Source organism: Natrix helvetica, assembly GCF_964273705.1.
Source record: "Natrix helvetica genome assembly, chromosome: 9".
NCBI classification, from domain to species: Eukaryota; Metazoa; Chordata; class Lepidosauria; order Squamata; family Natricidae; genus Natrix; species Natrix helvetica.
The window spans coordinates 7,086,946-7,113,450 of record NC_138560.1 but is presented as its reverse complement, the minus strand read 5'-3'; the positions used below and the strand labels follow the sequence as shown (position 1 = coordinate 7,113,450).

The window sequence follows — 26,505 nt, the reverse complement described above, 5'->3', positions numbered from 1 at the left end:
TTCCCCTTTTGTTGCTTAAAGCTCTATAAAAATACATTAAATGTTGTATTGACTTTTCTCTTTAATTTAATTTCAGTCTTCAATTATTTTCTTTTTATCTATATATACATGCACAATTCTTGTATTTGCAATTTCAGTACACTCAAGTATTTACCTTTTGTATGGATTTGTTGCTTAATGTGTCAAAGACAGGAAGTCTTATTTGTCTTTTAAATGAATTGCAATTTTAAAAATATTTACATGTGGAAAAGGGGAACTGGGTGTCCCAAATCCTGCTTTACTAAGCAAACTGGTCTGTCTGTCTGTCTATCTGTTTGTCTGTCTCTCTCTCTTTAAGAATTCTAGAAAGATGTCAGTTCTAGATTTATTTATACAAATACATTGAAAAGAATGGAGCTCACAATAGTGATAGTAATTGTAAAAATTGCATTATAGATAATTTTGGGACAATATTCTGTGTACCCTCTAATTTACTATACGTATTGATCATTTGATATTTATTCATTAGAATTTGTGGTTGTTAAAGATTTCCCCTAACTTTCTCTAGTCTGCTCAAAATGTGTGATGAAGGCTTGCAAGAGTAATTTTTCAACCACTGAACTTTTATTTTTGCCTAGCAAATAAATGAAAGTTTTATGTTGAATTATTTAAAAAAAAATCATTACTTATTAAAATTTAAAATGGAAGAAGAAACTGTGAAAGAAACGATGATAACATGGTGATAAATTTTGGGTATAGTATAGAATTGGCAGAATGGGGAAAAATGAGAAATAAACTACAAATTAACGATGGCAATGGCTTATAGAGAGAACATGTACAAGATGTTCTACAGATGGCACCTTCCACCAGTGAGAATTGCAAAAATGTTCCTGGAGTGTTCACTTATCTGCTGTAAATGCATCAAACAACATGGAACATACTATCATATGTGGTGGACGTGCAGAGCTGCGAAAAAGTATTGGAAAAAAATGAAAGATTGGCTAGAGGAGATTACTACACATCAAATTGCACTAAAACCCGAATTATTTTTGTTAGGGATTATAAAAGGAAATTATGAAAAAAAATACTAGATACTTAGTTTTACACATCGTTACGGCAGCGAGAATTATATTCGCACAAAACTGGAAAAATAATTATATACCAACCGAAGAAAATGTAATTAAAAAAATATTGGAATGTGCAGAGATGGATAGGCTCACGAAAGAACTAAAAAAGAAAGACGAATCTGAATACTACTCCATATGGGATTTATTATACAATTGGCTAGAGGAAAGGAGGGGAAAAGCAGGAAAGCAAAAAGGAAAGGAAGAAAGATCAACAAAACAATAGACAACTACAAAACCGGAAAAGGATTAAAAGATTGAAATATGAGATAGACTATAGCAAATAAATATTACACAAAATGACGTAAATGTAGTAAAAACTGTTACACATAGAATATATAGAATATTACATATCAAATGAAAAAAAAATGTATGAAATAGTTATATAACAAATATATGAAGTCATAGTTACAAAAGATTTATTGGTATAGATAAAACAGACACAGATAGGTAAAAAAATGTAATGTGTTGCAAAGATGTGAAGTTTATACAAACAAAATAAAATTTATTTAGATAAAAGTTTTATGTTGAAGTTTTTCATGACCTCCAGAGAAGAAAGCACTCATCTGAAGAATGTAATTCAGAAAATAAATTTAAAAATGAGCTGGAAGTTATACAGTATAAATGTCCACATAGTTACTGAGAACTAACTCTCACTGCATTCATCAGAATCTGTTTCCAAGAAAATGTAGAACTGCATAAGAGTTTTAAAACTATGGTGATCGTGAAATTTAACTTCATTGCAACTGAGCTACTTTTCAGTCTAAACTGAAATTCAATCTATATGTAAATGTGATGTTGTTTTTTATAATTATCCACTCCCAACATTTATTGTAATTTGGGCAAAGGGGCCAATCTCTACTACTAAGAAGAATACTATCAATGGAACTCTAAGACCAAAACTGACAATACCTCCATACTAGTGGGAACATTTTAACTCCCTGGAAATTTCTACTATTTACCACAATATAGCAAAAGGAACAGGCAAAAGCAGATTTTATTACGAAGCAGCATTAATTAGAAGCATTAACACCATGTATTTACTTATGGATTAAACAGAAAGTGAGACTCACACTTATGTGTTAACTAATTCTTCATTTCTGTGTTGTACTTCTTCTAATGGACCTTTTAGGTAATCCTTCACAAATCTCTTCCTTTTCTCCCACTCCAAAAAGCCCAGTTTTATGTCTATTTTTTTTTAGGATTGTGGTCTGTGCAGCTACTAAAATGATCTGTGATCTACAACAAATTATGTAATCAAGAAATGTGATGCACTTTTTAAAAGATCAGGTAATTCGTTGCCTGATCAACCCATATTTAAATAATTGCATCTGACTTAATCCAACTCCGGTATATCTTTGATTTTTTTTAAAAAAATGGCATGTTCTGATCTATTGAGGTCAGATTGAGAATTAGAACCTGTGGAAGAGTAAAGACCAGATCTAGATCTGCTAATTTTTCCAGGCATTCTTCCTTCCCAAAATTGGGACATCAACCTCTTTCTTTGCTGATGTTACTTAATTTGTTCCTTCACGAGTTCTTCCTTCACGAGTTCTTCACGTCTGCTTCGCTGACTGGCAGAAGACCTCTTGCACAACGTGGGGGATGAATGGCTTGTCTCAAACCTTGATTTCCCTATTTTGGATGTGTGCTGATTTGACTGTTTTATTTATGAATCTGAGCGAAGAAAATTACAGTAAATCTACTGCAATGGTTAGGAAAATCCCAGAAAGGATGAAAGCTGGAACGGAATATACTCATAGTTTCTTAACACCAGCCTTCGTCTATTCAGTTCTTTTGCACATGCTGATGGAACTGACCCAGACATGTTACGTCAGTTGGGAAATTTGTCTCCTTTTCCAGTAGGTCTGAGGGATGTGCGCTACTGTTCAAATGTGATAAGTTCTATTGACCTGTTTGCTGGCCATTATCTTGCCCATGTGTGGACTTTCTTGGAACACCGATCATTGGTTAATCCCAATTAGGGGAGGGACTCTGTGATCCTTAAAAGTGGCTCCTCTGTTCACTTGCCTACAAAGCAATCTTGGTTTATCCCAGAGAGAGAACCAGCAAGAGAAGATTTTTATTTTTAAAAAAGTCTAAGGACCCAGCCTTACTCAAGAAAGGAAGATGAAACTTCAAGTTATCTGCGTGCTCTTCGTTTTACTTAGTGCTGCTACCAGAAACCTCTGCGCCTTCACTATTCAGGTAAGAACAAAATTATTCATGTTATGCAAAAATGTGCTTTCCAATTTCTGGGACATTTTCTTTCTCTGCTGAAGTAGCTGCTGTTTTGCCCCCTTCACTGTTGCTTTAGTTTTAATATCTTCTCATTATGTCCTTCAGCTTCCTTAACTGGGTTTCAGCTTCATTTTAGCCAATGAAGCTTTGTTTTCCAGTTCTCCACTTTTCTCTGTCTTTCCATCCTTCTGTAAACTTGCTGGAAGTCCTTGCTTCCTGGTCTGGGAAAACCCATGGAAAGCAATATTCCTGGAGATCTTCCTCTAGTATTTATAAGAAGCCAGAAAGGATGAAGGGTGCTGGGGAGAAGATTGTTGTTATGAAAGTCAGGATGTTTGTACCTCTCAGCTGTCTCATAATTGTTGTTGTTAGTTGTGAAGTTGTGTCCGACCCATGCACAATCTTCCTCCAGGCCTTCCTGTTCTCTACTATCTTCTGGAGTCCATTTAAGCACATGCCTATTGCTTCAGTGACTCCATCCAGCCACCTCATTCTCTGCCGTCCCCTTCTTCTTCTGCCCTCCATCTTTCCCAGCATGAGGTTCTTCTCCAGTGAGTCCTTCCTTCTCCTTAGGTGGCCAGAGTATTTGAAATTCATCTTCAGGATCTGCCCTTCTAAAGAGCAGTCAGGGTTGATCTCCTCTAGAACTGACCGGTTTGATCGCCTACAGTCCAAGGGACTCGCAGGAGTCTTCTCCAACATAATTCTCCAGTCTCATAATTAATGGATTTTTAATCATTCTAAGCTTTTCAAAAGCAGGATAGTGGTGAGTGGTAGATGAAAATACAGCTGGTCCTAGTGACTGCTGAAGGAGCTTTGGAGTTGGAATATTGGGCCAGAATAGAGAAACATTTATTTTTATGACCTCCCTTGATTGTGGAGCTCACCAGATGATTTGGGGGTGGGGCAGGGTAGAGTGGGCAGGGCAGGGCCAGCCAGTGTTGGGATTTGGAAGTTCTCGGAACCGGCCATAACATTAGCTATGGGTTCTCCCAAACCCAGGCGAACCTGTAGCAGCCCACTCCTGCCTTGAGAGAATTATACCCATGTTCTCTAATTTTAAAGATTTGGGCACCTAATGCCTAGAAAGCTGAACTCACACACCTTGCTAACCTTCAACTCAAAAATCTTGACAAAAATCACACAGCATACAATGTCTAAATAAACTGACCTTAAGCTCATAACCTAAAGATAGTGGCTGTTTCTCCCACAGGAAGCTGAACCACAAGCTAGCTAACTACATTTTAAATGAGTCTACGACATTCTGGGAACATAGGCTACTTTTGAAATGTTTTTTTTCCTCTTTAAAAATAGAAGACTTGAAAGAAGTATTTTTGTTTCCTCTTCATTGCAGAGAGATATCCAGAAAGACTTGGCCGGTGTGGATACCTACAAAAGTGAAACCATGGGACTGCAGGTGAGACCAGAGTCTGAGTAATGCTTGTAATATTCCACGAGTGAGCAGGAAGGAGAAGACGTAGCTCCGTGTGCAATTCATTCAAAATACAAATTCAGTCTTACATTCTGAACTTTGCAACTGTGTTGTTGATGTTAGCTGCAGTCATGTCCCACCCATAACAACCCCATGGACAATGTTCCTCCAGGCCTTCCTGTCCTCTACCATCCTCTGGAGTCCGTTTAAGCTCACAGCTACTGCTTTGGTGACTCCAGCCAGCCACCTCATTCTCTGCCGTCCCCTTCTTCTTTTGCCCTCAATCTTTACCCAGCATGCGGCTCTTCTCCAGGGAGTCCTTCCTTCTCATTAGGTGGCCAAAGTATTTGAGTTTCATCTTCAGGATCTGGCCTTCTAAAGAGCAGTCAGGGTTGATCTCCTCTAGGACTGACCGGTTGGATCGCCTTGCAGTCCAAGGGACTCGCAGGAGTCTTCTCCAGCACCAGAGTTCAAAGGCTTCAATTCTTTGGCACGCAGCCTTCCTTATGGTCCAACTTCCACAGCCATACATTGCAACTGGGAAAACCATAGCCTTGACTATACATTTGAAACTGTAGGGAGATTCAAATAGGAGTCTCAGTTGCAACTTGTATTCTGTTTTTTGTTTTGGTTACTTTCCCAATTTTAGATCTTTTTTTTTAAAGAATCAATAATCTAGACACTCAGATTGGTATACTAGGAATTTAGTATACGGCTAGGTTGGCAGAAGCTGGGACAAGTAATGGGAGCTCACTCTGTTACACGGCGCTAGGGATTCGAACCGCCAAGCTCCCCACCTTTCTGATCGACAAGCTCATCATCTTAGCCACTGAGCCACCGCATCCCTCTAAGCCTTGATTAGACATGTTCAAATCAGGTGTCATGAAAACTTAAATAAGAACAAAAGGGATCCCTTGGCAGCCATTGCTGCCGGTAGCTAATTCCATGTTCTAGATATGTTGCATTTTGGTCTTCGTTGTAAATCCTCCTTCTGAAATCCAAACTTGTGCACACCCAGAGAGTAAATCCTTTTTATTTCTCCACACAGGCATTGCTAGGAAGATCCAAGCGTCACGTCAGTCACATTGCTCTCTGCAGATATTGCTGGGACTGTTGTGGGAACAAGGGTTTTGGCTACTGTTGTCGGACATGAAGAGGACAAAGTCCATGAGAAATGACAACTCTGCTATGGAGATGCCCTTCTCCCGTGTAGAAATGACCACCTCCCAAAAAAATACCTCCTCCCATTGGTCTCCAGGTCTCCGGACACATTCTCCTTATTTATTAGTTTGACTGTATGTGGTGTTTTTGTTTTGCTTGATGTTCTTGTCAGTTCTTGAGAATTAAACGTATTTTTATCTCATATGTGCTGTTATGGATTTGTGATTCTCTACCTCTGGATGGTATTTTCCTGCCTAAGATCTGGCCTTCCCCAAAAAGGCAAACCTTAAAGGTTAGATTGACTCAACAGAAATGTATTTAAAAACCCATATAATTTTGAATCAAGCCATGGAATCTACTCAGCCAACAAGGATATAGGCCCTCTTCAGTGGTGAAATTCAATTTTTTTTTTACTACCAATTTGTGGGCGTGGTTTGGTGGGCATGGTGTGGCTTGGTGGGCATGGCTTGGTGAGCATGGCAGGAGAAGGATATTGCAAAATCTACATTCTCACCCCACTCGGGGGCCAGCCAGAGGTGGTATTTGCTGGTTCTCTGAACTACTCAAAATTTCTGCTACTGGTTCTCCAGAACCTATCAGAACCTGCTGAATTTCCTCCCTGGCCCTCTTCCTTATCCATTCCTTTTTGTTCTGCATCTCTGCTTTAAACATCTGCATGGAAGGCAAATGTGGTGCAGATTTTATGTGTGGTGTAGGGTCAATTAGCTCTTCAAGACACAGGAACCCCATGAGGTAATGATGCTCACCTAGGATCGGCATTTTTAAAAACCGGAATAATTCTGCAATCATCCATAAAAATCTCCAGAGGGTTTCCCCCACCATCTCCAAATCCAGACTGATAAAGCATCAGGAATGCATGCTAAGTACAAAAATTTATAATTTGAAAGCTTGAGAGCCAAATCCACTAAATTCGTTTGGCTCAGAACAGAAGGAACATTTTGAGTTTCAGAAGAAAAAAAGGGGATAGTTGTAGTGGTGGTAAAAGAGTTACAATTCCCTAAGTTTCAACAAGTAGACCTGGTAGCTACTTTGGGTGATCAATAATATTTGCCCCAGGAATATGACAGGAAGGGAGCTAATATTATCAATATTTCCATTAAAGCCTTGGGAATTTAGCCCTAATCAGGCAACATGCCTTTCCTTTCAAATACTGGTTAGTCCTCACTTAACGGCCGTACTTTGGACACGTAATGATGGCTATAGTAACAACAATAGTAATTGGCACCCATTGCTATGGTTAAGTGACTTCCATATGGTTATTATGTGCAATGTCATGTGGTCGCTATTGATTTCCTGCTGGCTTCCCCATTGATTTGCGTGTAACTGTGGGCACATTGCGAAGAACAGAACTTAAAGGACCAGTCACTAGTCCCACTTATTCAGTGCTGTTGTACCTTCACATGGTCACTGAAAGAGTTATTAAGTGAGGACTACTTCTAGCAGGAAGGTTCCTAGTAGCAGGGAGAGTTTACAATAATAATACTTCCCAGGGACTTTGGAGAGATATTCCTTGATAAAAGGATTCCCACAAATTTCTTCATTTCAATATTCTAATTGCAGTTATACCTCCCAAGGTCTTCTACCCAATCACTGTCTGGGGAGGAGATGCTGGTTGGGTCAACCTACAGGTGTGAGTGGGGGTTTCCCAGGAGAGTCCATGACCACCTAGATGTTGCTGGATTGTACCTCCCCGCAAGTCTAACCTATGGCCATGTTGGTTAGACTGCTAGGAGTTGTAGTTCAGAGGTATTTGTGAAAGGGTCAGAGGTCACCCATGCATCTAGCAAGTGTTATCTAAGCACTTGTTACACAGGAGCTCTCAAGATCTTTTGCCCATGTTGGATCAGATGTTGGAGTAGAGTTGATCAGAGCCAAAAGGAAACTGCCAGTCGCTTATCCCAAAATATCCAGTGGTCTTTTCTGTTGATATATTCTCATAATCTTCTGGCATCTCCATATTCTCATAGGCATTGCTGGTGCTTAATTCCTTTAAAAATGTAGAAGAAACCAGAGGAAAGTCTTGAGTTCAAACGACTTAATAAAAATAGTTAAACTTTATGTTTTAAGGGCTTCAGACTATCTGGAGGGGTCTGCAGAAGGGAATGATGGCAAATTATGAAATATTGTCATGACATATACCATAAGACCTGGATCCCAATATGAAAGGACAAGATTTGCATCACGATGTTGTGACATGATGCAAATCTGTCCTCATTTTTGTATCATTCCTGTTTGTACCAGACTCCTGTGGAAGAGGGACCAGCCAACATTTATTCTTTGAGTAAATATAATTACCGTACAACTTAGCTGTAAAAACTAATAGTTTCAAACCATCATTTGTGACAATACTTGGATTGGTCCATGAAGTAAATGCCAAAACAAAACAAATGATTTGGGTCACATATTGTCACCTTAACAAATCTCTCTAGACTGTTGGCATACTTTTGATTTAATTTTAGGTTTTTGCAAAAGTCATTTTGTGCACCATCCTGCTTAAGAGCACCGTGTTATTGATCTCAGATTATGTATTGATGTAACAGACTCCCTAAGTATCCTTCAAAACTGGCAACATTAAGATGTGTGAACCTTAATTCCCCGAATTTATTTATTTCCTTTGTCATAGTTAAGAACTGGCCATAGAGTGGTGTGTTGGCCTAGAGGTGGAGCTCTCGCCTCACAATCAGGAGGCTGTGAGTTCGATCCTAGGTCCAGGCAGATATTTCTCTCTCTGGGCACACCAAGAATATATCTGCTGAACAAAACTCTGCATTGGCAACAGGAAGGGCATCTGGCCATTAAAACACTCTGCTAGCTTCATTTGCCCAGACTCCACCCCGCAAGGGATTATGGGGTTGTTAAAATGATGATGATAATTTAAGAACTGCCCATCTCCCTCTCTCTCACAAGTTAGCAAAATTCTGGGAGTTGTAACCTGCACATCTTCATGTTCCCAAATTTGAAAAACATGGCTCTACATGAAGAAAAAGGATGGGAACCACTGGATCAATTCACCAAGAGTTGGCAACTTGAATCCCTGCAGCTGTTGCTGAACTACAACTCATATCATCTTTCATCATTGACTATGCTGTCTTGAGGTTCTGGGAACTGAAAGTCCACATATCTGGGTACCATTGGGTGAACTTAACAGGTGTGGATGGGGACTTCCCAGGAGAATCCATGACCACCTAGATGTTGTTGGATTGTACTTCCCTGCAACTCTAACCTATGGCTGTGTTGGTTGGGCTTCTAGGAGTTGTAGTTCAGGGATATTTGTAAGTGGGTCTGCAGCCCCTCGTGCATCTAGCAAGTGTTATGTAAGCACTTGTTTCACAGGAGAATGCTGCTATTCTCAGTTGCCCCAAGATTGCTTCATACATTATCAACAGCTTGGCTTCCTGGAACATTGGGTTTGTTGCACATGTTGAGTTGCTCCTCCTCATTATCTTTAGATGGCTTTTTTGTGTTAAGGTAAATCATTTCTTCTCCGTTGCCATGTATCCGGGGGGTTTCCGCTTGCTCTTCCTCTGGCTCCCCTTCTTTCTTCTCCTTTTTCCGACTGGCCAAAGAAATGTCATAAAAATAAAAGAAGGAAAAGACCATGGGAGAATAAGATAAATACAATACAATACAATACAATACAATACAATACAATACAATACAATACAATACAATACAATACAGTAGTAGAGTTGGAAGGGACCTTGGAGGTCTTCTAGCCCAAACCCCTGCCTAGGCAGGAAACCCTATACTGTTTCAGACAGATGGCTATCTAACATCTTCTTAAAGACTTCCAGTGTTGGGGCATTCACAGCTTCTGGAGGCAAGCTGTTCCACTGATTAATTGTTCTCACTGTCAGGAAATGTCTCCTCAGTTCTAAGTTGCTTCTCTCCTTGATTAGTTTCCACCCATTGCTTCTTGTTCTACCCTCAGGTGCCTTGGAGAATAGTTTGACTCCCTCTTCTTTGTGGCAACCCCTGAGATATTGGAACACTGCTATCATGTCTCCCTCAGTCCTTCTTTTCATTAAACTAGACATACCCAGTTCCTGCAACCGTTCTTCATGTGTTTTAGTCTCCAGTACCCTAATCCTCTTTGTTGCTCTTCTCTGCACTCTCTCCAGAGTCTCCACATGTTTTCTGATTAATTGTTCTGACTGTTAGGAAATTTCTCCTTAGTTCTAGGTTGGCTTTCTCTTTGAATGCTATCTTCATAGCATCCCCCAGTCCTGGGGAGTCATGTCGGGACAGGGCAAATTATGAAAGCAGCTCTGTCATTTCTGTACATGTGACATGACATCACGCACAGTCATGCAGGGGAATTCCCTGGAGAAAGCACGTACGTTTGGAAGAGGTCAAAGGAAACTAGGCCATCAAAGAATAAAGTGGCTGGACACCATCAAAGCTGGCACCAGTCAGAGCATAGAATGATTCAAAGAAGTAGTGCAGGATCGTAAGACGTGGAGAGAGACCTGGCTCATAGAATCACCAAGAGTCGGACACAACTGAACGGATAATATCATCATCACCATGAAAGGTGCTTTTTCAGGAGGCAACTGGACTGTCTTGGTTTTTTTTTCTTTTTGAAGACGTTTCTCTACTTATCTAAGAAGCTTCTTCAGCTCTGATGTCAACTTCTAAAGCGTTGCCATGACTATTATCAGGCTGGCATGGAAGGGGAAATTCCATGCATGCCTTCGGCCGGAGTCGGATCTCATGTCTAGAGCCTAGTTGGAGAATATGAGTTATGACGCAGGGCAGAAGGGAGGGGATACAGGGGTAAAGTTCAAACGCAATTAAGCGAAAGCAGTTTTGGCTCCACAGGAGTCCACGCCAGAATGTTGATCCTAATAAATGATTGGATTTCTTTTGAACTTTGTCTCGAGGCTCGTAAATTAATTAGGTTGTCTTCTGGGAACTTCACATCTGACAGGATAGTGAGGAATGGAAGGATTTATATTAAGATGAGAAGCAAAACGTCTTCAAAAAGAAAAAAATAAGAAAGTCCAGCTGCCTCCTGAAAAAGCACCTCTGGGACAACCATGACCTGGATGACTGAGAATCTCTGCCGACTACCACCATGAATGGAGAGTGGTTTTCTTTACAATAGTGTGGAGCTAATCATGCTACAGGATGAGCCTACTTTTGTCATTTTGATGGAAGCATCGGTTGCTGTGGAAAGCACTGGCCCAGCTTTGACTGAAGGGCCATGAAGCCTGCTCCTTGACTGTTATTTTGGTGCAACGATGTTTGGATAATGCTAGTGAGGACACACCTTCTGAGCTGCAGGACTGTAGTTGGGTCTGACTGATTTTGGGGGAGGAAAACCCCCGAGTTTGGTTGTCGGGAGTCGGCACATTCCAAAGACTAGCTTACTTTGACTGGAGACGCTGCTTGGGTGGGCAGTGCAACGTCTCTACTAACAAGAATGGGCCCAGTTGCTGTGATTCAACCTTCAGACTGCTTTAGCCTGAAGGTCTGAGAATCTTCATCGAGAGATATGACTGATCCTTTAGGCTTCTTACCTGCTTACTGTCACTTTGTAAACCAACATTCCCAGCAAGGTGAAGAGGGCGAGCCCTGCAACTGCTCCCCCAAATCCGATGAGCAAAAGGGTGAGGTTCCCTGCAAAAAATAGAGACACTGGCAAAGAAGTGGCCGAAACAGGCAGTGTGAGTCAGACGTACCTTAAACCAGGGGTCTCCAGCCTTGGCAATTTTAAGTTTTCAGGACTTCAATTCCAGAATTCCCCAGCCAGCTTGCTGAAGTTGAAGTCCTCCAGGCTTAAAGTTGCCAAGGTTGGAGACCCTTGTCTTAAACAACCAGAAATGATGTTTGTAATTTTTTTCACCATGAGTCAGTGCCTATCTATGCTGCAGTGGGTTGGACCGAAGACTTGCTGGCAGAGCCAACAACAACACCATCACCATGTGGCGATCCATCCTTGAATGCCTGTGCAGATCCTCTAGCCTAGTAGTTCTCAACCTTGGCAACTTTAAGACATGTGATTTTCAACTCCCAGAAATGCTAGATAGGGAGTTCTGGGAGTTGAAGTCTTAAAAGTTGCCAAGGTTGAGAAACACTGCTCTATCCTTGTGAAGCCAATTATGAGTATTTTCCAAGGCAGCATTACAAATAGGACAGGAAGAGAGAGAGAGTGAGAATGAGAGTGAGAGAGAGAGAGAGAGGAGGGAGGGAGGGAGACGAAGAAGAAGAAGAAGAAGAAGAAGAAGAAGAAGAAGAAGAAGAAGAAGAAGAAGAAGAAGAAGAAGAAGATATCCCTTGATAAAAAAGATTCATTTCAATATTCAAATTGTAGTTATACCTTCTGAGATCTACCCAATCACTATCTGGGGAGGAGATGCTGGTTGGGTGAAGGAGAGAGAGAGAAGGAGAGAGAGAGAGAGAAGGAGAAAGAGAAGGAGAGGAAGACAGAGAGAGGGGGGAGGGAAAGAGAGGGAGAGCTTGAAGCGGCTCCTAGTCCATCATCTTAACCACTATGCTACTCAGGTTGTTCACTTATGTCCATATAGTTTTCTTTGGAACAGTAGGGAAACTGTTGCCCACTGCTTTCTAGTCCATCTCTACCATCTCCACAGGTATCTCTGGTTTAATCTTCCTTAGCCTTACCTGCCTTGATGGTGGGCAAGGTGATGTAGCTATCCCCATGCTGATTGGTGGCCTTGCAAGATATCTGGGTAAAGTTAGATCCGGGCACCCTCAGGATGCCAACAATGGTTCGTCCCCAAGAGTTCAAGTCTGCTTGCACTTCGGAGCTATTGAATTCTCCAGGAATGGTCAGGTTTAGAAGATTCCATTCAATCCTCGGAGGGGGGTTTCCCTCTGCCACACAATAACAGGTGGTAATCTCTTCGGTTCTTGAGATAGTACAGTTGCTTTCAGGCCAAATTACTGGCTTATCTTTAAAAAAAAATACACACAAGGATTTGTTGCAAAGAAAGGAGAAAGCATCACGCTAGGCAGGTGTCACTTGGATTTGAGCCATAGCTCCAAACAATCTCCAAGTTGTCATGTTGTGGTGATGTTCCTCAAATTGCCCTATAGATGGCGCTCATGGGCACAGCAAGAAACACCACAGAATAGGCATAAAGAAGCAACTTTGCAGCCCAAACTTGATTAAGGATTTTTTAAAAAAATATTTCACCACCTTTTTTGTAGCAGTTGTTAAGTGAGCATTGTGGCCACTAAGTGAAAGCTGTGGTCATTAAAAGCAAGCTCATGGTTTGCTATGGGGCACTTTTGTCAAAAACTGGAAGTAAACTGTCATAAAACGCAGTCATGTGGCTATAGGAGATGACCAGGCTGAGCCCGCAGGAGGAGTCAAATGCGCCATCAGTCATGAGTTCCTGCACGCCTGTAAGAAATCTAAGCCCAGCCTTTCTTATCTCCCGCTAATTTCCCTTGACTGTTAGTCGTTCAGATTCGTGTAGAGAGTTCAAGATTGCAATAAATCTTTACAGTCGTTTGAACTGCCTGAATCTCCCGATTTCCCTGGTGCTTGAGAATGGCTGCAGGAATCTGATGCTGCAAATGACTCCCAAGGCAGCCTGATTGCCGAGAGCTTGAAATGTGGTCTTGTGATAATGGAATATGGAACCCAAAAGTCCCCACAGATACGTCCACCATAACTTGGAATGGTCTATAAGCTACCAGTTCTACGTCAAGGACTACCTTTAGGCAATATTCTGCCGTGGCATGTTTGTATCATGGATTGAGCTTGGAAAGTTTTTATGCTGAACGTATTGTGCATTCATTAATCATGGGTACAAAATTGACCTGTGATGGCAAACTTACAGGTGGCACACAAAGTCATGTTTGCTGGCATGGCAGCCCTTAGTTCTGGTGCTGGCCAGCTGATTTCCGGCCTTCCAGAAGGCCAGGGGAGGCCGTTTTCACCCTCCCCAGGCTTCAGGAAAGCCCCTGGAGCCTGGGGAGGGCAAAAAAAATGGCTCAATGGCCCAACTAGAAGTTCGGGAATAAACTTCCAGTTGGGTCGTTTTTCACCCTCTCCAGGCTCCAGAGGCTTTCCTGAAGCCTGGGGTGGGGAAAAAAACAGCCCAACAGGCAAACCGGAAGTTCATTCCCGATCAGGTTAGCCATCACTGAAATAGACTATCAATTAAAAATGTGTCTGGAAATACACTATATTGCCAAAACCATTAGCTCTCACAACTGCTTCTGATTATGTGGATGGGTGAGCGAATACTTTTGGCAATATAGTGTAGCTTGTCAGCCTGCGAAACGCTGCTTTTCCTGTGAAATTCTCAGCCCATCCTAGCATTTCTCTCATGTGTATCCCAGACTGCGTTAGGCATTTACTGTTTTTTTTAACTGCGTATTAAAGATTAAACGTGACATTAATTTGATTCAGAGTATACACCTCTCCAACATGGTGAAATATCCCCTTAATTCTACTCTTTTTTTTTTTTTTACAAAAAAGCCACATTGCCTCTTGCCCCAGTAGGTGGCAGCACCAAGCCGATTTTGGCTACTCTCAAAAAAAAAGAAAAGAAAAGGTAAACAGATTTAGATCTAGTTAGCTTAAAAATGCAGCCTATCTTAGCATTGCTGCTTTAGCAGAGTAAGGAAGATACTCAGAGATGATTCACACCCTGGTCAGTGTCTCTTTGCACTTCTACCATCGGGCAGAAGACATCAAACCAATAGGTTTAAAGATAGTTTCAATCCTTGGGCTGTCAGACTTATAAATACAACCCACAGTCACTCCAGGCACACGCTAAGTTTCTTTTTCTTTCTCTTTTCGTTTCTGCTATACTTTTGCACCAGTGAGGTTAAAACCAATTTTGTTGCATTTAAGTACAGTGGCAATAAAGATTATACTTGTACTTACTTATGAGCATCAGTATCTGTAGGCGGGGGTGGAGGGGGGAGGGAGAACAAGAGACCAGATCGCACAAATATGTCCCTGTTACCACTACTAAGGGAAGAAGAGCAGCAGACAGGAAGGAAAAGGAATGAAAGGTGTCCTGCTCAAGTCAAACATCTATAGAGAGATGTGTTTATTTAATAGAGCTTAGAACCGTGATGGCGAATCTATGGCACCAGTGCCACAGATTGCATGAGGAGCCCTCTCTGCAGGCATACCAGCCCAGCCTAGCCTCAGAAGAGGTTAGATGAGAAACCAAAAGCCCTGAAAAGAGAAAACATGAAATTGTCTGCTCACACTCCACACTTAGGTAAGTAGGGGGCGAGTCCTCCCCCATGCCAACATCATTTTCTGCCGCACAATGGTAGGGCTCCAAGTCTCTCCGGATGTCCTTCAGCTTCACCTCGGGTCCGCTACCTGCTACCTTCAGGGGTGCCTTTTGTGGCCCAAAGAACCAGTGGTAGGTGACGGCTGGTGGGTTTCCGCGGCTCTCGCATCTCAGAGTGGCATCGTCTCCTTCTTTTAGCCTTTGATTCCCAATGATCGAGATAGTTGCATTTTTGGGAGGATCTGAGAGAGAAAATCAGAAGGCAAGGAAGTTTGTACATGAGGTTGGGCTCATCGCACCTCCAAACGTTGCCATCGTCTTCCTCTCTTTCCCTGCCCCCAGATCAAACATAGGATTCAAGGTCAACCAAGGCATGGCGTTCTCAATATGCTTTCCCTTCAACTCCCAGCAGCTGCAGCTGGTGTGGCCAATAAAGATTGGGAGTTGTGGCATGCTCTCAGCTGACTTAGTTTTGCCCTATATATTACTGGATCGATAAGGAGCATGCAGACAGAGGTGGAGCCTTTGCAAAACCTCATTAAGGGGTTGCAATCATGCGGGATCTTTTCTATCCTGCTCTACAGAGTGGAGAGTTGGTCTCTGACAGGAAGCCACTTAAAGAGACTAGAAGCATTTGAAATGTGGATTAGTGTTTAAGTTGGGTTCGGTGGTGGGATTCAAATAATTTAACAACCGGTTCTCTGCCCTAACGATGAGCTGGGTAGGCGGGGCACAGTGGTCATGTGACTGTGTGGGCGTGGCCAACTCAACGTCTCTCACATCGATGGGCGCTTTGTCTTAGCTGTGACAATGTAATAAGGGTTAACCGGAGAGGCAGTTTCTGTAAGCAGGGCAATAAAGATTAGGCTAGAAACAACACCAGAATGTTTCCTTCCTGCCTTCCTTACAGGATTAGCCCTGTAAAGCGGGAAGATTTCTTCCAATCACCAGTTCTCCAAACTGCTTAAAAAGTTAACAACTGGTTCTGCTGAATAGGTGCAAACTGGCTGAATCCCACTGCCGGTTGGGTTGACAAAATCAGAAATGAGGAGGTGATAAGCCGCTTGGGATAGCCAAGGGAAATCATCAAAACCATAAAAAAGCGAAAGTTAGAATATTTTGGACATGTGATGCGACACCCAGAAAAATACAACATAATTCACTTAATCCTCCAAGGAAAGATGGGAGGCAAACGAGGTCTAGGCAGAAGAAGAGCATCATGGCTTCAAAATCGAAGAGACCAGTTTGGACAAACTTCAACAGCGCTGTTTCATGCAGCTGTTGATAAAAATAGGATCACCAACATGATCACCAACATCCGATGATGGATATGGCACAAGAAGACGAATCATTGGGGAACAATGTCTTCTCCTAAGTGTGTTTTGGAGGGGAGGAGTGGGCTTCTTCCCCAGAAATAAAAAACAATAACCTGTCCATCAAGAGGAGTGCTGATCTACCCCCAGCTTATCAAGTCCTTAGGAGACAGGGGCTTGGCAGCACAAGGAAACAACAGCCAATGATTTAATAGCCAGCCACCAACATCCAATTCTACATCTAAAAAGCTGAAGAAGCTCCTTGGCTGAGAAGCAAAACATCTTCAAACAAAAAACAAGTTCAGTTGCCTCTTGAAAAAGCACCTTTGGGACAACTATGGCTTGGATGTCTGAGAATCTCTATAGACCAGGGGTGTCCAAACTTGGGAACTTTAAGACTTGTGGACTTCAACTCCCAGAATTCCCCAGGGGAATTCTCGGAGTTGAAGTCCACAAGTCTTAAAGTTCCCAAGTTTGGACACCCCTGCCATAGACGTACACCTAAAAAGCTAAACCCAGCAACTACCTAATATCGCACCAGAACAGCCCATACAATGCAGAGAAGTTCCATGACTGAGGATGGGCTCCAGCAGGAGTCCAAAAGCTTGGAAGACCCCTTGGCCCAAATTGGATCCTGAATTTAAAAAAAACCCTGCGAGCAAGATGTCAGAGGAAGACTCTTTTCTCCCTCATTCAATCAACATGAGGAACCAACCCCCTAGAAAGGTCAGAAAAAAAAGGAACAGAGTTGGTGGGGTTTCCCCCACCCTAGTGACAGTGGGAACTAGAAAGCCCTGGAGGAAAAAAACAAGGTGTAGATCTTCCCAAACTTATATTACAGTATATTTGATATTGCCCATTGTGGGCAATGTCAAATATATTTTTACTATTTACTATTACTATTTTTACTAGTAACTATTTACTAAGACTGTGTTACTATTCTTCTTCTCATCCTTCCTGTTGCCTATCTCCTTTTCTACTTATGACTATAACCTTGTTGCTTCTATCTTTACGATTTACGGTATATTGATATATTTAGTTTCCTAGTATGATTCTGATTGCTTATTTAGTATCCTATGACTACCACTAAGTGTTGTATCTTACGATTCATGTATTCATGATAAATGTATTAATGATGACTATGATCATGATTTGTTACTTTTATGTACGCTGAGAGCTTATGCACTGGGGACAAATTCCTTGTGTGTCCAATCACACATGGCCAATAAAGAATTCTATTCTATTCTATCTTTGTTCTGATTGTTCCTTCCCAAGACGAACATAACAGAGGTGAGACTTTGACTGAGAATCTCCTAATAGATGTTAGACCCAATCAACAGCATTGGCTGGGGCAACGCTAAAGTTCCAGGCTCCAAACTCTTGAATTCCCCTACAGCTTCCAAGCTTCTGGAAAATACATATATTGATACATATCACTGGCATTTCAGAATAAAACAGACCAGATCAGATGCCATTTCCAATGCTGAGCTGGGGACACTTACACTGAATATTCAGGTTGATCCCGACGTAAATCTGTTGCTTGTTTGGAAATGTTGCAGTGCATCGCAAGTATCTCCCATGGTCTTTGTGGGAAGGGATGTAGTTAAAAGTCGATTCCGTCCGCCAGGATCCACCTGTCAAATATTCTTGGATTGTGACGGCTTTGTTTTCGTCTAGGTTCCAGGTGAGGATCGGTGGAGACAAAGGACAGGTGTGCAAGACTGAACAAGACACTTGGGTGGGATCGCCTTCGGTCACTCGTCCCAGATCACTCAACTCCAGCTGGTTAGGCACATCTAAGATGGCACCAAAAGAGACCATATGAGTAGGATGAGTGGAGACACTTACCATTCAGCCAGAATTACTACAGATAGTCCTTGACTTAGGACCACTCGTTTAGTCACTGTTCAAAGTTACGACGATACTGAAAAAAAGTGACTTATACCCAGTCTTCACCTTTTGATCTTGCAGGTCACCTTTGGCTTAAAATGGGGAAAAAAAGATTGCAAAATCAGGTGCAACTCATCTAACAATCACCCCACTTAGCAACAAATGATGCGGTCCTTATACTGTAAGTTGAGGACTATCTATACAAAGGTAAGGTTTGCTATGGAAAATTGGGCTAAAATTTGTTAGTTTTAATACTCTTTTTTTTTTTAAATGAAAGACATAAAAATAATTCAGGCAATAGATATAATTTACAGTAACATCATCATCTTTTAATGACCCCATAAACCTTTGTGGGGTGGAGTCTGGGCAACTGAATGGAGCCAGAGTGTTTTAATGGCCAGATGCCGTCCCTGTTGCCAATGTGGAGTTTTGTTCAGCAGATATATTCTCATTGCGCCCAAAGAGAGAAATATCTGCCTTTACCTAGGATCGAACTCACAGCCTCCTGATTGTGAGCCGAGAGCTCAACCTCTAGGCCACCACACCACTCAAAGAATTTACAGTATCTGAAATTTAAAATAACCTTCAGAAATGCAATCTCTGCCAAAATAACCATGGATGCTGTTTTGGTTATGAAAGAGAGGGGTGAAGTCTAATTTCAGCAACTTAAAGGGGACAACTAGAGCTGGTAGCTCCTCCTCCGACCACACCAGCAACGATATTGAGACTGAAGCATGCTAGGTTCATGGCAAATATGAAGCTGGGAGAGAGAGAAAAACACTACTTTAAAGCTAAATAGCTAGATATATCTTAGTCCTTCGGCAACATTGCTTATTTGATGGGACCCAAAGCAAGCCAACTGTGTCAGAGCATATTGGATAGTCAGACATTACAAGAGGCAGATAGTCCTTCAACCAGCTAAACCCTCTAGGGCAGGGGTCAGTAAACTGCAGCTCTGGAGCTGCATGTGGTTCTTTCCTCCCTCTGCTGTGGCTCCGTCACTGGTTGGCGCCACAATTTTGAGAGGAGCTTCTGGTGGGGAGGGGGGAGAAGCACAGTGCGCCAAGAGAAGACTCTATGGAAAGAGGAGGGTTTTCCAGTTGTCTCCACAATTGATAGGGCTTTCGGTTATGACAGGTAGAGGGAAAAGTACGCCGCGCTAGGAGGAGTCTCTATGGTGGTGGAACTGAACTTCCGGTCAGCTCCAGAATTAAACAGGGGGCTTCCGGTTAGGACCTTTGTAGCTCCCGGTGTTTTCTTTTCTGTGGGAAACGGGTCCAAATGGCTCTTTGAGAGTTTAAGTTTGCCAACCCCTGCTCTAGGGCTTTATAGGTATTAACCATCACCTTCCATCACACCTGGAAGTCATCTGGCACAACCACTATGACTTATGTAGAAGGGTATTACAGTGCAGAGCAAGGCTTTGCCCATCATTGCTAGAGTTTCCATGTTTTGGACCACTTTGAATGCTTTTCAAGAATGCAGCTCAAATTGCAACAGCCACCGACAAAATGACCACGGCAAAGAACAAATGCAATTGAAACACAGGTTAAATGTCTGCAAAAGTCTCTCTGGCCACAGCCTCTACCTGCTCTTCAAATTAATAGGAGCAAAATCCAGCTATTTATGCAACATCCCAACCAGAAAAAGATTTCCATCCTCAGAGGAGATCTTGACCCAAAGATGCACTAACCTGTTACGTCTACCTTGACGGTGACATCATGGAAGGGATGATTGACCGAGTCAGGGTTGATCCAGACGTAATATCTCATGGCATCCTCCATCTCTACTGGATTGATGCTGAGAGTACAGTTGCCCGTTTGCAGATTTCCCTCCACTTCCGTTCGTCCCAGGTAGGCTGGAAGGACATTGCTTAGCGTTTTGCTGTTGTAGATTTCAGGGTAGCTCCAGAAATGATACTGGTACCAAGCCACACTGCTGTCCCGAGAATCCCATGAATCTGGGAAGGTGAAGGAACACGGGATGACCACACAGGATCCTTTTAAGGCTCGGATGGAGCTGGGCAGGATGGAGCTCCAGGTTGCAGAGACAGGGCTTTCAAAGAGAACTGGAGAAAAGTTGGGGAGGGGAGGACAAAAAAGGAGAGGGATTTCAACTGGAGCTAAGATACCTCATGGCCCTTGAAGAACAGCCCTCATCATCTGAAGGGAACTAATTGTGATGTATCTTAGTTCTTCTGATTCTAGACAAGTTGGGGAAGTTGGGATGCATAGTAAAGGAAGCATCCTGCTAGAAGAGATCAAACATCTGTCTACTCCATCATTCGGTGGACACAATAGTCAATGTTTATGGAATCCTTCAAGCAGGACCTAAACATGATGGCCACTTAAGTTCCCCAGCAGCCCAATCCAGAAGACCACTTTGTCCTGATGCTTTATTACATAACTTACCTAGGAGAAACGTCAGAGGGAGATATTCATTGGACAGTTTCATGTTGCAAAGTCTCTTTGGCGGTTGCAACCTGGAGATTGCCCCAAGGGTGGGGAATGGCAACTCCTTGTCCTGGTCCTGTCTGTCATGCACAATCAAACTCTCCAATGAGAAAAATGGATTGGAAGAGAAAAAGTTGAAAAGCTGAAGGAGATGAATCAGAAACCAAAATTGAGACCTTAGTAGAAGATTGTTTTAAATATTGATCATGGCCAAATACTGATTAAAAAATTCTATGCATTCTGAAAGTTATTGTAGATGAAAAAGAAAATTCTGCTGTCTGAAAATTGTATAACCCTGTAAGGCTTGAACCACCAATAGAAGGACTAACTCTCCACAAAGGGATGATGGGGGTTGGGTGAATAAGCTTTGTCTGTTGGGTTTCTGCCACATCAAGAATGTTGAAAGCCTCCATCATCTCTGCCATTTAAAAAAAGCACTAATGTATGTTGCTTAAACATATATTAGTGTTGAAACACCATTGAACTTCTAATCTGATGAAAGTGGGAGAAAGGATTCTTGCAAGAAATGGCAAGAGACTACCCCATCCCTCTTCTCCAACCCAACCTAACCTCTTTGATGGAAAGCAAAAGTGATCAAGGAATCACTTGATCAGGCAATGAAAAATGCTGAGACAAATTTTACTTCCATTAACTTCTCTCTGATGTTCCACTGTTGATGTCCTCCTAGGGATGCATGGCCAACGAATGGGAGGGATTATTAACTTTTTTTCTGAAACATGATTATTCTCACAAGCACTAGTTCTCTTGCAATAGTTCTCTTGCTTTTGATGGCCACTTAAACTGCCCTGAGATATTTGGCCACCTAAGATCACATTTAAGGCGATACTCTCTCCCTTCTATTGCTAGGGTACAAAGGGATCATCACACCTTCTGAACCAAAGGATGTGATGGTGACTCATTAGGAGGACTGCAAGGCCATTTCCTCCCCTGTGCATGAAACGTGGACTACGGTCAATAGTAGTAGTTTCCTGATGAGTAATGGCTTCTTTATCCTTTAGCTAAGGCTGCTACATGACTAATGAGTAGTGTAACCTGGGGGTGAAAAACGGCAGACGTGGACTCAAGAAGGGAGCAAATAACTGTTAAGGGAAGAGGAAAGATCAGCTGGTCTGGGGGAAGGGAAAGAGTGAGAAAGAAACTCAAAATAACCCCACACTGCAGCTGTGCATGGTTTGCCAATTGCACAGTGGCAGATAGGACAGCGCTCCAGAGGGTCAACATCATTGCCCAGAGGATCATGGGTTGCCCCCTCCCCTCTTTGGAAGAGCTTGATAGCTCCCGCTGCCTTAAGAAAGTTCAAAACATTCTTCAAGATCAATCTCATTCTAGGCCATTTTTTAAAACTATTACCATCTGGCAGACGGTACAGGATAATAAAAACAAGGACAAATAGGCTGAAAAACAGCATCTATCCCAGAGTAGTAACTATATTGATTTCTACTGTAAAGTGCAATGTTAATATCAGCCACCAGCTTTCAGCCTGCACTGGAGGGGTAACATTTCTCTCCGCTGTTGAGACTCATTTGACTTTTCATCTCCCCTAGCCTGAAGATCTTGCCCTTACGTGTCCTTTCAGTCCACATCATCCGTACCTCTTTTGACCAGCCCTATTTAAAACAAGGGGACCAAAGTATTATCCCGCATAAAATATGGCCACCAAAAATGCGTTGCAACGACCACCACGTAACCCACAAATTTTGACTGACAATGTTTCTTTTGAAGGGCATTTGTCATTGTGTTGGCTTCATCGGTTTGCTCAGGGTCTTGATGCTGGTTTGATGTGCTAGTTTGGTGGGAGAAAGTTGGTTGGTGGCAAAATGCAATTCCTGGTGCTAATTTTAAGCAGGGCATTTGGCCAAAGGCCTTTTCCCTCTCTGAAAAACAAGCAAACAAACATCATCAGCAGCAGCAGCAACAGTTTGGCTTCCGAATGCGACACATTTCAAAAGCATGTGAGATTTTGTTTCAGCTCCAGGCTCTGGACACAATTGTCAATTTGCTAATGATGATTGTGCATGGAAATTGCTTGCAGCGCAAAAGCTGAACTGTTGCTTTCCCATCTCTCTCTCTCTCTCTCTCTCTCTCTCTCTCTCTCTCTCTCTCTGTGTGTGTCTGTCTGTCTGTCTCTCACTCTCTTTGTGTGTGTATGTGTGTCTGTCTGTCTGTCTGTCTCTCTCTCTGCCTCTGTCTCTCTCTTTGCTTCTGTTTTTGTCTCTCTGCCTCTTCCTCTCTCTCTCTCTCTCTCTCTCTCTCTCTCTCTCTCTGTGTGTGTGTGTCTGTCTGTCTCTCACTCTCTTTGTGTGTGTATGTGTGTCTGTCTGTCTGTCTGTCTCTCTCTCTGCCTCTGTCTCTCTCTTTGCTTCTGTTTCTGTCTCTCTGCCTCTTCCTCTCTCTCTCTCTCTCTCTCTCTCTCTCTCTCTCACTGCCTCTCTGCCTCTCTCGCTCTCGCTCTGCCTCTCTCTTTCTCTTTCTCTTTCTCTCTCTCACTCTCACTCTTTATGAGTGTGTATGTGTGTGTCTTTCTGTCTCTCTCTCTCTCTGCCTCTGTCTCTCTCTTTGCTTCTGTCTCTGTCTCTCTGCTTCTTCCTCTCTCTCTCTCACTGTCTCTCTGCCTCTCTCGCTCTTGCTCTGCCTCTGCTTCTGCCTCTCTCACTCTGTCTGTGTCTGTCTGTCTGTCTCTGTGTCTCTGCCTCTCTCTCTCTCTCTGCTTCTGCCTCTCTCTCGCTGTCTGTCTCTGTCTCTGTCTGTCTCTGTCTCTGTCTCTCTCTCTCTCTGTCTCTCTCTGTCTCTGTCTCTGTCTCTCTCTCTGTCTCTCTCTCTCTCTGATGGTGCCTAACCATTATCTAATTATCTGTTGAAGTCTGTGTCTGAACAGAAAGGGGGAGACCCCACCTCATTATTTCATTTCTCAATGCGCCCACATAAAGCACAGCTGGTGCTCACTCTTCTCTAGAAAGGACTGGAACAACTCGCAATCTCCAGAATTTGTCAAGATTTTACATACAGGCTAAAGAAAATGGATTCTGAAGCTGCTCCCAGCCTGTACAGAATATTTTGACCATATAAAATGCCTCCAGTGATACTTAGACCAAACCTATAACCTTGCTACCATGTTTTCCCAGAAATAAGACAGGGTCTTATTTTATTTTGACCCCCAAAATAAGTACTTGGCCTTATTTGGGGGCAGGTCTTCTTACTTTTGAGGTTCAGGAGGCAGCAAGGGTGGTTACCTCATGGCTGCTGCTGTGTTGCAATATTTTTGGGGGGGGCTTATTTTCAGGGAAGGGCTTATTTTAGCGCATGAGCTCAAAAGGACGATTGGGCTTATTATCCAGGGAGGTGTTATTTTCGGGAAAACAGGGTACCAACAGTAGTTTTCTTTCTAAGGTTCAGAAGGTATCATGGTTGATATGGTTGATAGATATTAACCTTGCATTCAAGTTCATATGTTTGTTAGCTATAGTACCAGAATAAAATGATAATAAGGGGAATTTGTATTTCATGTTGCATGTTTTGAGGGCAGCAAGAATTAAATTTGTACAGCATTGGGGAAAATGAGGAAACACCGAGAGAAAAAGAAGTAATTAAAAAAGATACTAGATTGCGCAGAAACGGATAGACTGACATTAAAGATAAAAGAAACGGAAGATACGGAGTTCGTTCAAATATGGGATTATTTTTATAAATGGTTGGATAACCGAGGTAGAAATTAGGAGCTGGGAAAACATTATTATGTAAGCAATCGACCCAGACAACACGCTGTTCACAAAACACTGATGTATGTGAAATGAAAATGCACAAATAAACTATTTAAAAAAAAAAAAACTCAAAGGAAAATGTTTCTCTCCAGTGGAACTCCATGCCTGAGCCCAGAGATTACTCCAGGAGTATCCCATCCCCCAGATAAAATTCTATGTATATTTTCTTGGCTTTGGGGGTTTTGTGCACAAGGCTGTTGCTTTAGGAAAGGCATTGTGGCTCTCAACCACTTGCAAATCAGAAAAACCTCTTCTCAAATGGGCTTTCCCATGGCGGCGTTTCAAAATTATTGCAGCGGCACAGGCAGATAAAACATTGACTGACTGATCTCTTAAAACTATCTAATGTGCGATCTAATATCAGGAATAAAAAAGTTTCTAGCACATTAGCCCAACAGAGTGACTGACTCAGCATCACCAGGTTTCAAAGCCCTTTTTGTTTTAAGCATCAACACTGTGGGGTACTGAGCGCAATATATATATATATATATATATATATATATATATATATATATATATATATATATATATATATATATATATATATATATATATATATATATATATATATATATATATATATATATATATATATATATATATATATATATATATATATATATATATATATATATATATATATATATATATATACACATACAGCAAATTCAGAATTGGGTTGGGATCTGTCTTATCCCTGGGAATGTCGTCCCAAAGGTGCTTTTCTCAAGAGGCAACTGGACTTTCGCCTCTCATCCAGGGAGCTTCTTCAGTTCTGACTGGATGGTGGGGAATGGAAGGATCCAGTCAGAACTGAAGAAGCTTCTTGGAGGAGAAGTGAAACATCTTTTAAAAAATCCAAAAGGTTCAGTTGTCTCTTGAAAAAAGCACCTCCAGGAAAACCGCGACCTGGATGACTGAGAATCTGCATAGATCCTGGACGTTCCTCTTGTCTGTGGAAGACTGCCAGGGATCCACCTAAAGGGAGGGGGGCGACAAGATTCCTTCCCAGCTGTCTAAAACTGATAGGGCCGCAAAGCAGATATACTTTCTAGAATCTATCAACTTCAGGTTGTATACCACGAAAACATGGTAGAGTCCTGCTCTGTGCTGGAGCTCTGCAGTCGGTTCAGATTTGCAGGAATGGCTCTGTGCCCCAATTAGCGGAGAGATGCCTTCTGCTGAAGTAGGATGGCGGGCAATTCATAGGGGGGGGGCATGAGCCCAACCTTCTTTCCTCCCCCCTCCCAATTCCTCTTTCAGCTATGAGTTAACTAGCAATAGTTCTTTTCTCCCCCCCCCCTGGCTAACCATCTTGGTTCTGTTCTTAAATGCCTCTCCCTACTCCCAGATTCCCCCTCCTGTCCCCGAGCTCTCCCAGAGGGGCTCACCTGTCACAAGCCGGGGGGACCCCAGCTGCTCCCCCCCATCAGCACCTGCACCGGGACCAGCGGCTTCTTCATGCTCTATTTCTTCTGCTCTCTGACAGCCTGTTTACCGCTTCATCCCGCCCCCCTCGCTCCCCCCCTTCCTCTCCCCGTGCTTGTCAACTATAAATAATCCTCTCTCGCACGCGCCCAGGACTTGCCAAGTTTTGCTGAGCTGCCGTTCTCCGCTTCAGCTCAGCTTCCTTGGCATCCCAGCCCTGCTACCTCTTGTCCGCTACCTGCTGCTTCGGAATTGCAAGCCAAGTTCAAAAGCAACATCCCTGCCTTCCTTCTTTCTTTCTTTCTTTCTTTCTTTCTTTCTTTCTTTCTTTCTTTCTTTCTTTCTTTCTTTCTTTCTTTCTTTCTTTCTTTCTTGAAGGGCCTGTTTATTTATTTGCGTATTTATCACGTTTATGTGGCTGCCCCATCTCACAGAAAGTGACTCTGGGTGG

The 26,505-nt window shown here is 42.4% G+C and overlaps 1 protein-coding gene across 1 annotated transcript; it reads right to left on the bottom strand.

The window, feature by feature from the left end:
- Nucleotides 1–5,925: 5,925 nt before the first annotated feature.
- Nucleotides 5,926–26,332, bottom strand: LOC309396504 (B-cell receptor CD22-like; the record flags this gene model as incomplete). Its single annotated transcript, XM_081961664.1, has 9 exons — nucleotides 5,926–7,945; nucleotides 9,334–9,514; nucleotides 11,481–11,580; nucleotides 12,586–12,876; nucleotides 15,161–15,433; nucleotides 18,007–18,300; nucleotides 20,088–20,462; nucleotides 26,018–26,101; nucleotides 26,293–26,332. 9 exons carry the CDS (start codon nucleotides 26,330–26,332, stop codon nucleotides 7,802–7,804), a joined length of 1,782 nt encoding a protein of 593 aa, XP_081817790.1. The 3' UTR covers nucleotides 5,926–7,801.
- Nucleotides 26,333–26,505: the final 173 nt, after the last annotated feature.